The sequence below is a fragment of the Ailuropoda melanoleuca genome, chromosome 6 (genome assembly GCF_002007445.2).
Source record: "Ailuropoda melanoleuca isolate Jingjing chromosome 6, ASM200744v2, whole genome shotgun sequence".
NCBI lineage: Eukaryota > Metazoa > Chordata > Mammalia > Carnivora > Ursidae > Ailuropoda > Ailuropoda melanoleuca.
The window spans coordinates 72,715,763-72,728,241 of record NC_048223.1 but is presented as its reverse complement, the minus strand read 5'-3'; the positions used below and the strand labels follow the sequence as shown (position 1 = coordinate 72,728,241).

General features: G+C 41.0%; 1 protein-coding gene across 2 annotated transcripts in view; it reads left to right on the top strand.

Moving 5' to 3' along the window:
* Positions 1–827: 827 nt before the first annotated feature.
* Positions 828–12,479, top strand: part of SLC25A16 (solute carrier family 25 member 16) — a 36,864-nt gene continuing 25,212 nt past the window's right edge. For both annotated transcript variants that reach the window (XM_002913736.4, XM_019807884.2), the window contains exons 1-2: positions 828–1,077; positions 5,786–5,878. In XM_002913736.4, the coding sequence (XP_002913782.1) occupies positions 957–1,077; positions 5,786–5,878 (214 nt within the window). In that variant the 5' untranslated portion in view covers positions 828–956. The remainder of the gene's footprint in view (positions 1,078–5,785; positions 5,879–12,479) is intronic.

The following is a 12,479-nucleotide window of genomic DNA, read 5'->3' as shown; positions in this document are numbered from 1 at the left end:
AAGGTTGGAATAAGTATTGGGGAAAATCATAAATGTTTCTGAAAGAGATGATACAAGTTCAGAACAACTTTGGTCATAAATGATAGGGATGATTTTGCTCGATAGGTAGTGATGAGGAGCTCACGGTAAGATAACAGTGCCCCTAAAGTGTGGTTAAGTAATAGAGTCTTGGAATACGGTAAGGGAAGGGAGAAGGAACGGGGGAGTTTCTCAGAGTTTAGGGCTGAGACTGGGGTGGGGAGTAGAGCTCGGTGGGATTTGAGAGTGAAGCACAGGCACAGATTCAGAAAGGCCTGACAAGGCATAAGTATTTGTGTAATCTGTAGGGCCTCCGAGAAAGAACAATCTACTTTAGCAATATTTCTTAGACCAAAAAAGAAAAAAAATTTTTTTTTCTTTGACAGGGGTGATGGGGTGGAATGGAAGCTTAATAGGTGGTTAGGAAGGGCAGAAACTGCGGTTCAGTGAGAAGCTCTATGAAGGGAGAACTGATTTGGTGGGAGATGGTGCAACTTCATACGTTCCTGGAAAGAGCAGAGAGGAACCAAAGATTGGTTCTGGAAAGGATTCGTCTGGGGTAGTTAGGAAGACAGCCCAATGGGCATTTACAAGTCAATGGACGGGGGAGAGCTTTCTGAGGCGGTGGGTTTTGGTAGGACCCTCCCCGGGTCCACACTTCTCTTCAGTTAGAACAGAAGAGGCCTGGAAAGCGAGGCCGGGAGTGGGGTCTTTGGGTGACGCCGGGTGGGGGAGGTGGCGAGGGCGGGCGACTCCCACTTGGGACCCGGGCCCAGGCCCCGCCCCTGGCGTACGCCATCAGCCCGCGCCGCGCAGCCGGGTGTTATTCGGTCCCGCCCGCGCGGCGGTCGGTGCTCTGTCACCGCCCGCTGTGGCCATGGCCCCAGCCCGTGGCTCGTAAATTGGCGACCACAGTTCCCGACGCGGTCCTGGTCCTGATGGCGGCGGCCGCGGCCTTGGCAGCGGCCGACCCCCCTCCCGCGATGCCGCAGGCGGCAGGAGCCGGAGGGCCCACCGCCCGTCGGGACTTCTACTGGCTGCGCTCCTTTCTGGCCGGAGGTGGGTGTCCGCCGAGAGGACCCGGCCGTGCTGGGGTGGCAGGGCGGGATCCGGGGCAGATACGGTGCTTGCGGCCGCAGTGACTTCTTGGACTCTGGCTGCTTCAATGCCCGGCTGGATATTTGTCCTGACCTGTTCTAACTCTTTCTAATAATCACTTGACTAGTGACAGCAGGATCCTGGGGAGAAAGGGCTTCGAGCTGTCAGAGAGCGGCTGGGCGGGTGGACGGGCTGAACCAAGCACCCATTCTTCGGGGTTGGATAGTAGGGAAAAGAGCTGAGTCCTTTACAAAGACTCCAGGGTTTCAGTGAAACATGCTGGGTACCCCTTTCATTTGTAAAGACCATAAGTGACCCAGTGTAGAATGGGATTTTGCCGTTTGCTTTAAAGAAAGTATATATTGGAAGTCAGCTTTTTAAAGTTGACTGGGAAATTGTGCAAAACTGTCTACAACCAAAACTGGTTCCAGTGATTCTAGTAAACTGTTCTATAGCTACATGACAGGTAGCTGGGGCAGCCCTTCTATCCGTGTCATTGTGAAGCCAGAGAGTTCATAATTGTCTCTCAGAAACTTCCTCTGCCTTCCCATAAATGTTTTCAATCTCTACCCTCTCTTAATTGATTGTCTGGGTTGTCAACACTTAATTACTTGTTAAGGCTGGGAGTTTTGAAAATTCCACATTATAAGGGCTTTTAGAAAAAATATCTGTAGTGTCTAGTAGTATTAAGAATTTCTTTTGTTCTGATAAAAATGGCATTCATTCATTTATACAAGGAATATGAGTGCCTGCTATGTGCCTGCTACATGCTGAGTGTATATCAGCGAACAAAACAAAGATCCTGGCGTTTACATTGATTGGAGAGTTGAGGGGAGAAAAAATAAATAAAATGAGAAAGTAAGTTATATAGTATGTTAGAAGGTGATGAATGCAATGGGGAGAAGTAAAAAGGAGAATGGGGCAAGGAAATGCAGAGGCTGAGTGGGTGCAATGTTAAATAGGACAGTCGTGGTAAGTCTATTGGAGAGAATGACATTTGAGCAGACTTGAAGTAGTGAGGGAGTTTAGCAAGTTGATGTCTCAAGAGGAGAATTTCAGGCCTTAAGAAAAGTTTAGTAGCTGGAACCACGTGGTGTTGATGGGGAAAGGAGGTTAGAGGTGAATGAGGGGCTTTCCAAATGGCTTTTATTTGGAGTGAAGTAGGAGCTGCCAAATTGTTTTCTAAAGTGTCTGTTCCATTTTGTATCCCCACTATCTTGTCAACACTTGCTGTTATCAGAGTTTGTGTCGGCTGTGTTTGTGTAGGGGTGTGTGTGTGTTTCTCTTTAAATAGGTGTTCAAAGGTATGTAGTTGTGGTTTTAATTTGCATTTCCCTGAGACTAATAATGGTGAATATCTTTTCATATTCTTTTTGGCCATTTGTCTCTCTTATTTGGTAAAGTGCTGCTTCAGGTTTTTAGAAAGTGTGAATAATTTTGTTTTGTTTTGTTTTTTTTAAAGATTTTATTTATTTATTCGACAGAGATAGAGACAGCCAGCGAGAGAGGGAGCACAAGCAGGGGGAGTGGGAGAGGAAGAAGCAGGCTCATAGCAGAGGAGCCTGATTTGGGGCTCGATCCCATAAAGCCAGGATCACGCCCTGAGCCGAAGGCAGACGCCCAACCGCTGTGCCACCCAGGCGCCCCGAAAGTGTGAATAATTTTGAAAGAGTTCCTGGTCCAGGTGATATGAAAAAATACTTTTGGGCAACTTACTTAGCCTCCATGTGCCTCAGTTTTCACATCCTTTTATTTTATTTTATTTTTAGTTCTTTTTTTTTTTAAGATTTTATTTATATATTTGCCAGAGAGAGAGAAAGAGCACAAGCAGGGGGATCAGCAGGCAGAGGGAGAAGCAGCCTCCCTGCTGAGCTAAGAGCCCAGTGCGGGACTCGATACCAGGATCCTGGAATCATGACCCAAGTCAAAGGCAGACGCTTAACCGACTGAGCCACCCAGGTGTCCCTCCACATCCTTTAAATGGGAAAAGACTTCCTACTTGAGAAGGTTGTAATGATTAAATGAGGTAGTACTCGTAAAAGCCGGCATAGTGTCCTGAGTTAAATCTCTTACCCTAGGTGGCTCAGTTGGTTAAGCGTCTTCCTTTCGGCTCAGGTCATGATGCCAGGGTCCTGGGATGGAGCCCCAACTGGGGCTCCCTGCTTGGCAATGAACCTGCTTCTCCCTCTCCCTCTGCCTGCCGCTCCCTCTGCTTGTGCTCTATCAAATAAATAAATAAAGTCTTCAAAAAAAAAATATGTTAGCCTAGTACCTGGTACAAGGTAAACGCTCAAAACTTGTGAACTATTATTGTTGATTAGCAGTGCCTTTGGCCACTATCTTAACCTCATTTGCTTAAAAGGAAGATAAAAGCTGCATGACCTAACTCAATGGATTATTGTAATGATTGAGCTATAAAGTAATGGGATTAAGTGAGTTAAGATACTATCAAAGGAAACTTATTGAACACGTTCTAACTAATTTCATTATGTGGTTAGTTCATAGTGACTGAGAAGATAATATAATATTCTGAAACCAAATATACCCAAATGCAAATTATTTTTAGTTGATCCTCAATTTTGGGTAGCCGTGACTATGATTTTCATTAGTTCTGATAAGAGAAGCTTGATATAGAAACTTATATGTGGATTTAATATTTGAATACGAATAGGCACTTTATTTTTGGATATCTCAGAATATGGATTTTAATTAACAGTTACATGGTAGGCTATTAAATAAATGTGTGTGGACTTTGAGTGATTTTGTCTTACATTTTTAAAAGTAAGACTACAGGGGCGCCTGGGTGGCACAGCGGTTAAAGCGTCTGCCTTCGGCTCAGGGCGTGATCCCTGCGTTATGGGATCTAGCCCCACATCAGGCTCCTCCACTATGAGCCTGCTTCTTCCTCTCCCACTCCCCCTGCTTGTGTTCCCTCTCTCTCTGGCTGTCTCTATCTCTATCGAATAAATAAATAAAATCTTTAAAAAAAAAAAAAAAGTAAGACTCTACATTAATTTTTTTAAAGATTTTATTTATTTTAGAGAGAGAGAGAGAGAGAGCACCTGCTAGGGGAGAGGGAGAAGCAGACTCCCTGCTGAGCAGGGAGTCCAACGCTCGGGGCTCGGACCCAGGATCCTGGGATCATGACCTGAGCTAAAGGCAGATGCTTATCCGACTGAGCCATCCAGGTGCCCCTACCTTCATTCATTTAACAAACATTTATTGAGTGCTTATTATGTGCCAGATTCTGTACTGGTCTCTGGCGATATAGTGGTAAAGGCGACCCACAAAATCCCAGTCCTTTTGTACCTTCTGGATCAAATATGCAATAGTGAAGAGCTTAATATAATCATAAAAAGACACCAGAGACTTTTTATCCACATTTTATCCACCTTTTTATAATGTAACAGCCTATTTTATCAAGTGCTTATTAACATGTAAGGTACTTTACAAAATTGTCTTGGTCTGTTCGGGCTACTATGACAAAAATATCATAATCTGGTGGTTTATAAACAACGTTTTTTTTCCTTCCTTCTTTTTTTCCTTTCTTACTTCCTTTTTATCAACCTGGAAGCTCCAGACATTTATTTCTCATAGTTTGTAAGCTGGGAAAGCCAAATCATGGTGTCAGCAGATTTGGTGTCTGCTGGAGGACTGCTTCCTCACAGATGGCACCTTCTCTTTGTGTTCTCACATGGTGGTACCTTCTCAGTGTTGTTTTGTTTTGTTTTTGAAGTAAGTTTTTTTTTTTTAAAGGATTTTATTTATTTATTTGAGACAGAGAGATACAGAGAGAGCATGAGTAGGGGAAGAGGCAGAGGGAAAGGGAGAAGCAGACTCCCCAGTGAGCCAGGAGCCCGATATGGGGCTGGATCCCAGGATGCAAGGATCATGAGCTGAGCCGAAGGCAGATGCTTAACCATCTGAGCCACCCAGGGCCCCCACCTTCTCAGTGTTTTCACATGGTGGAAAGGGTCAGGGATTTCTCTGGGCTTTTATAGGGGCATTAATCTTGTTCACAAGGGCTCCACCCTGCTGACCTCATCAATTCCTAAAAGCCTTACCTCTAAATACCATCACATTGGGAATTAGTTTTCAAAATATGAATTTGGGAGGACACAATCTATAGCAAAGAGTCTTCATATATTATTGTCTTAGAAGGATGCCAAGCTAGTAGGGCTGCCCTGGATTCTGACCTACACTAAAGCCCATGTACACACATTACTGTCATCTATATGTCTACACAGTGACATGTGGTAGGGACCAAATACATAATGGCTGAATATATATGGGTATGTTGAATTTTATGGGTAAAAGTTGGTTGTTTCAATGAAACAGTCATCCAGAAGAGGTTACTTGAAACAGAGCCTCATAGCTGGGTAAGTACCTTCAAGTATCTGTCTCCGTAACTACATTTAGCAAGATTCCCAGTGTTCATCAGGTATTAGGGGGAAGATTTACACTCTTCAGATTTATTTTTAAGTCTGACATACTCAGTTATTAAGTTACAGGGAACAGGGGCCAATCATCTTTATATCCCTGCAACTGGGCAGTTCTACCCGTGGAGACCAAATTAGAAATCAGGAGGTGTGCTGACTGAATAAATAATGATTTCCATGTGGAAAGAAATGGTATGCAATTTCATCCTGACTGTTTAAAAATTTTTTAGGTATTGCTGGATGCTGTGCCAAAACAACAGTTGCTCCTTTGGATCGAGTAAAGGTTTTATTACAAGCTCACAATCACCATTACAAACATTTAGGTGAGTTAATGGTTGCTAAAGATAAAAGTGAATGAAAACATTATCTGCTGGGTTCATTTCCAGTTGTGAATTATGGTGGAAAGAGGATACAAAAGGGAGTTCAAGTTTGAGAACAAATTGTGCAAGAGATTTATCTCTTATCTACTTTAACCTTTTCATTTGCAGTAGTGGTTAGATATATTATCATTTTAGGGTACTGATATTCTCTAAACCAAAATCTTGGAATCACTGAAGTACTATTTGTTTATTGGGATTAAAGAGTCACGCCCTTTCCAGACACATAAGAGCTCAGCCTGATTTTTTTTTTTTTTAAGATTTTATTTATTTATTTGTTAGAGAAAGAGCACAGGCCGGGGGGCGGGGGTGCAGGGAGCAGCGGGCAGAGCAGGCAGAGGGGGAAGCAGTCTCCCTGCTGAGTTCCCGACAGTGGAACTCGATCCCAGGACCCTGGGAGCCAAAGGCAGACGCTTAACTGACTGAGCCACCCGGGTGCTGGTTTTTAAAAAATATCCAATTAGTGATAGAGATAAGGTTTATTCCTTTATTTATTTAAAGATTTATTTAGATTTCTTTATTTGAGAGGGAGAGCACACACATGAGTTGGCAGGGAGAGGGAGAGAGAGAGAAGACTCCTCTTCATTGAGCATGAAGCCTGACATGGAGCTTGATCCCAGGACCCTGAGATCACGACCTGAGCTGAAATCAAGAGTTGGCTGCTTAACTGACTGGGTCATCCAGGTGCCCCTATTTTTTATTTTTAAAGTTATCTTTACACCCAACGTGAGGCTCCAACTAATGACCCTGAGATCAAGAGTTGCACACTGTACCGACTGAGCCAGCCAGGCATCCTATTCCTTTAAACACCTAGTTAAATAAGCCTTCTGGAAATCTTTAGTGTAAACAGAATTCAATGCAATTAGTATATATGGATAAATTTACATTCTTATTCAAGCCCTTGTTTGTTCCTTGCAAACATAAAAATCAGCCACTTAACATGGATGCTCTAATAATATGTCATTGGTGAGAGTAAGAAATTTTTATAGCCTCTTTGGAGGGCATTTTGGTAATATGCATCAAAAATCTTAAAAAGATACATATTCCTCGGGGCGCTTGGGTGGCACAGCGGTTAAGCGTCTGCCTTCGGCTCAGGGCGTGATCCCGGCGTTATGGGATCGAGCCCTACATCGGGCTCCTCCGCTATGAGCCCGCTTCTTCCTCTCCCATTCCCCCTGCTTGTGTTCCGTCTCTCGCTGGCTGTCTCTATCTCTGTCGAATAAATAAATAAAATCTTTAAAAAAAAAAAAAGATACATATTCCTTGGGCGTGCAATTCTAGTTCTAGGAGGTTACTGTAAGGAACTAATCAGAAATGTGCTGAAAGATATATATACAAGGATCAAAACATTATTTCTGTTAATTAAAAGACAAGCAAACCAAAATGTTCAATAGTAGGGAATTGGCTATATTAAATAATAAGTATAATTTAAATGAATAAATAAATCCATATTTTAGGCTATTTTCCAATCACACAAAAACTAAAAATAGTATCAACTGGGGGTCCCTGGCTGGCTTAGTCAGTAGACCATGCAACTCTTATTTTTGTTTATTTATTTATTTAAATTATTATTTTTTTTTAGATAATCTCAATGCCCAACTTGGGGGTAGAACTCAACCCCAAGATCAAGAGTAGCATGCACTACAGACTGAGCCAGCCAGGCGCCATGATGTGACTCTTGATTTTGGGTTGGTGAATTCAAGCTTCTCGTTGGGCATAGAGCTTACTTATTTACTTACTTACTTTATTTATTTGTTTATAAGATTTTTATTTATTTATTTGAAAGAGAGTGAGAACAAGAGCAATCACAGAGGGAGAGGGAGAAACAGGCTCACTGCCGAGCAGGGAACGTTCCAAGACCCTGGGATCACGACCCGATCTGAAGGCAGACACCCAACCAACCGAGCCACCCTGGCGCCCCTAGAGCTTACTTTAAAAAAAAAAAATTAATTGACCAGGAACAATATTCATGATGTATTAGATAACTGAAAACATATAAAATGGTTTAATGATACTGCATTTTATGTAAATAAACATGAGCTTAGACAAAAGGCTGCAAAGACAGACATTAAGTGGTAATTTTCAATGGTGAAATTTAAGGTAATTTTTTCTCCTAAGCTAATATTAATACATGTTGAACATATATTACTTTAAAAATTAGAGGGAAAAAGATTTAAAAGAAAAAAAATTAATGTGGACAGACACCAAGAAAGAAATTAGGTCAAGGCAACTAACTCATAGCACTCCATTATTTTATAGGTTCATGCTTCAGTAGATAGGAATGATGTGTGCTCTGCATGACCTATGCAGCATCACTATACAAGGAAGATGTTCTCCAGAGTGAATAAGAGTCAGTTATTTTTTCCATAACATATACAGAGTTGTCAGATTACTATGTTGTACACCTAAACTAATGTAACATTGTGTCAGCTGTCTTCAGTTTAAAAAAATCAATTATTTTTCTAGTGGTGTTTTTAAAATGTGATTTTTCTCAAAAAATGTAAGTAATATTTATGTTATATATTAACTATAGCTCATTTTCTTGTCAATATTTTTTTTTAAAGATTTTATTTATTTATTCGACAGAGATAGAGACAGCCAGCGAGAGAGGGAACACAAGCGGGGGGAGTGGGAGAGGAAGAAGCAGGCTCATAGCAGAGGAGCCCGATGTGGGGCTCGATCCCATAACGCTGGGATCACGCCCTGAGCTGAAGGCAGACGCTTAACCGCTGTGCCACCCAGGCGCCCCTCTTGTCAATATTTTTAATACTAAGTAAGTCTATACTTAAAATTGAAAGAAAAAAAATTGCTGCCATTTCTGTGTCCAGCAATGAGCACAGTGTGCTGCTCATATATAGAATCAGACCTTTGAACTTATTGAGACGGTATATGAAACTGGAAAGGAAGGAAATTATTTTCTTTCATTGTCCAAATTAAGGGTAAAAAGGAGATGAATTATATTACCCAATATCTCAGGGTGTTTACTGTAACCCAACGTATGAATGTCTGAGCAGGATTGTTTTATTCCTTTAACCTCCTCCCCATGCTGGTTTTTGTTGTTTTGTTTCCTGATTTGTAGTCATTAGATTACATATTCACATTAGATTTCACGCTCTACAGGGCTACATGCCATGGGTTACAGTGTACCCTACAAGTCATGCAAAATTTGAAATGGAATTCCTGGAGTGAAATGATGAACTGTTGGTGTAGTACATGGAGTTTCATATATCTTTAAAGTATATGAGCCAAAAATAAAAAATAAAAAAATATATATATAGCTTTTAGTTTTCTTTTTAAATGTTTTTGGGCATTTTATTCTAGATTGCTCTCTTTTTATATGCATGCATAAGGTAGTCTATAAAATTTTGCATTTTTATTTTTATTTATTTATTTATTTTATTTATTTTTATTTTTTAATTTTTTTAAAGATTTTTTAAAATTTATTTATTCAACAGAGATAGAGACAGCCAGCGAGAGAGGGAACACAAGCAGGGGGAATGGGAGAGGAAGAAGCAGGCTCCTAGTGGAGGAGCCTGATGTGGGGCTCGATCTCATAACGCTGGGATCACGCCCTGAGCCAAAGGCAGACGCTTAACTGCTGTGCCACCCAGGCGCCCCTTTATTTTTATTTTTTAAAGATTTTACTTATTCATTTTAGAGAGAGACAGCTGGAGGAAGGGGAGGGGCAGAGGGAGAGAATCCTAAGCCACTCTGTGCTCAGCGCAGAGCCTGGTACAGGGCTTAATCTTACGACCCTGAGAGCATGACCTGAACCGAAATCAAGAGTCGGATGTTTAACCGACTAAGCCACCCAGGTGCCCCAAATTTTGCTTTTTTAAACATGAATTTTCACAAAGATGATGAAATTGTGCTATTGAATAAAACTTCTACTTTAGCTTCTTCTTAAAAATGTGTAATTTTACTTCCGAGGCATCAAAAACTATTTTCATATTGAAGCAAAATTATTCTGGCCAAATGAAAAGCAAAGAGTACAATTAGAATTTTTCCTTCCCACTTTGCATAAAGAATTTTTTTCTGAAATATATTGAAAATCTTTGACCTCATTTAGCTTTTTACAGTCAAATGTAATGTAAAAATAGGTAGGTGAATCAGAATGGGATTCTTTAAAAATCTTTACTTTTAATCTTTTTTTTAAGATTTTAAATTATTTTACTTGAGAGAGAGGGAGAGAGCACAAGCTGGAGGAGCAGCAGAGGGAGAGGGAGAAGCAGACTCCCCGCTGAGCAGGGGGCTGATTGGGGCTGGACCCCAGGACCCTGGGATCATGACCTGAACTGAAGGCAGATGCTTAACTGACTGAGCCACCCAGGTGCCCCTACTTTTAATTTTATTGCTTTTACATTTTTATTTATTTTTAGTTTTTTTGAATGTGTGATGTTGTCACAAGCTCATAATTCAAAAAGTATAAAAACAAATATTTTGTTCCCTCCCTTATTTCCTCCTTGGAATTAAGCATTTTTATCAGTTACTTCCATTTTCTTTCAGAGCTGATGTATACATATACAAACATATTACCAAATGTTATTTCCTTCTAATCCTATCTTGATAAATAAAATAGGTAAAAGATATGGAGAAGGATTTATTTATTTATTTATTTATTTAAGATTTTACTTACTTGACAGAGAGAGAGCACAGCAGGGGGAGCAGCAGAGGGAGAGCAAGAATGCTTCTCTGCTGAGCAGGGAGCCCGATGTGGGGCTGAAGTGGGGCTTCATGCTGGGCTTGATCCCAGAACCCTGGGATCATGACCTGAGCTGAAGGCACTTAACTGACTGAGCCATCTAGGCACACCCCCCCCCTTTTCTTTTTTCAAGATTGAGGGTGACTTTTTTTTTAAAGGGTGGAAGTTATACAGGTGCTTGATTGATTGATTGATTTATGTTAAGGTTCCCTTTTCTTTTTTTTTTTTTTTTGTATTTATTTATTCGACAGAGATAGAGACAGCCAGTGAGAGAGGGAACACAAGCAGGGGGAGTGGGAGAGGAAGAAGCAGGCTCATAGCTGAGGAGCCTGATGTGGGGCTCGATCCCGCAACGCCAGGATCATGCCCTGAGCCGAAGGCAGATGCTTAACCGCGGTGCCACCCAGGCGCCCCATAAGGTTCCCTTTTCTTGTTTAAGCCATTTTTAAAAGTAATCGCTACCCACAAGATGGGGCTTAAACTCAAGACCCCGAGATCAGAGAGTTGAATGCTCCACTGACTGAGCCAGCCAGGTGGCCCAATAGAATTCTTTTTAATAGACTATTAGTCCATTTAGATATCTATTTAATAAAAAATGCTTTTAGGATATCTTTTTTTGGATGTTAATAAGTACCTACAATTTTAATTTCTAGGAAGATCAAAAGGTTACTTGCATTTTAGAATTGTAAGTGAGGGGCGCCTGGGTGGCGCAGTCGTTAAGTGATCCCGGCGTTCTGGGATGAGCCCCACATCAGGCTCTTCTGCTGGGAGCCTGCTTCTTCCTCTCGCACTCCCCCTGCTTGTGTTCCCTCTCTCGCTGGCTGTCTCTCTGTCACATAAATAAATAAAATCTTTAAAATAAAATAAAATAAAATAAAATTGTAAGTGAGACTAGTGATTTACTTTTATATTTGATCAAATTTTTGTTTGAAAAATTTGGAAACAAACTTGAATTTAAATAGTTTAATAATAGAAATAGTAATTTGTTTTTGAGAAGTCTGTACTGCAAATAGGATTAGTGATTGACATTAAAAGAATAAATAATATATTATTATATAGGATTAGAACTCAGGTGTTTATCAGTCTTCTTAATTAAAGTGTCCTAATGAAAATTTCCCCCAAATTTATTTTTATTTATTTATTTTTTTAATATTTCCTTTCTTTCTTTCTTTCTTTTTTTTTTTTTTTTTAAAGATTTTATTTATTTATTTGACAGAGAAAGAGACAGCCAGCGAGAGAGGGAACACAAGCAGGGGTAGTGGGAGAGGAAGAAGCAGGCTCATAGCGGAGGAGCCTGATGTGGGACTCGATCCCAGAACGCTGGGATCACGCCCTGAGCCGAAGGCAGACGCTTAACCGCTGTGCCACCCAGGCGCCCCTCCCCCCAAATTTAAATAGTTAAAATAGTTTTTAAAATTAGTTTCTTTGTGGCACCTGGGTGGCTCAGTTGGTTAAGAGTTCCTTTGGCTCAGGTCATGATCCCAGAGTCCTGGGATAGAGCCCTGCATCGGGCTCCCTGCTTAGTGGGGAGCCTGCTTCTCCCTCTCCCTCTGACCTCCATTCATGCTTGCTCTCTCTCTCTCTCAAATAAATAAATAAAATCTTGAAAAATATAAATAAAACTTGTTTCTTTTATTTAGCAATTTCCTTATGTAAACAAGCCACATGTGTATCTGGGTCAGTCTGGAAAGTACAGTATCTGGTCCTTGAGTGTATTTCTTTTTTTTTTTTTTTTTTTTAAAGATTTTATTTATTTATTCGACAGAGATAGAGACAGCCAGCGAGAGAGGGAACACAAGCAGGGGAGTGGGAGAGGAAGAAGCAGGCTCATAGCAGAGGAGCCTG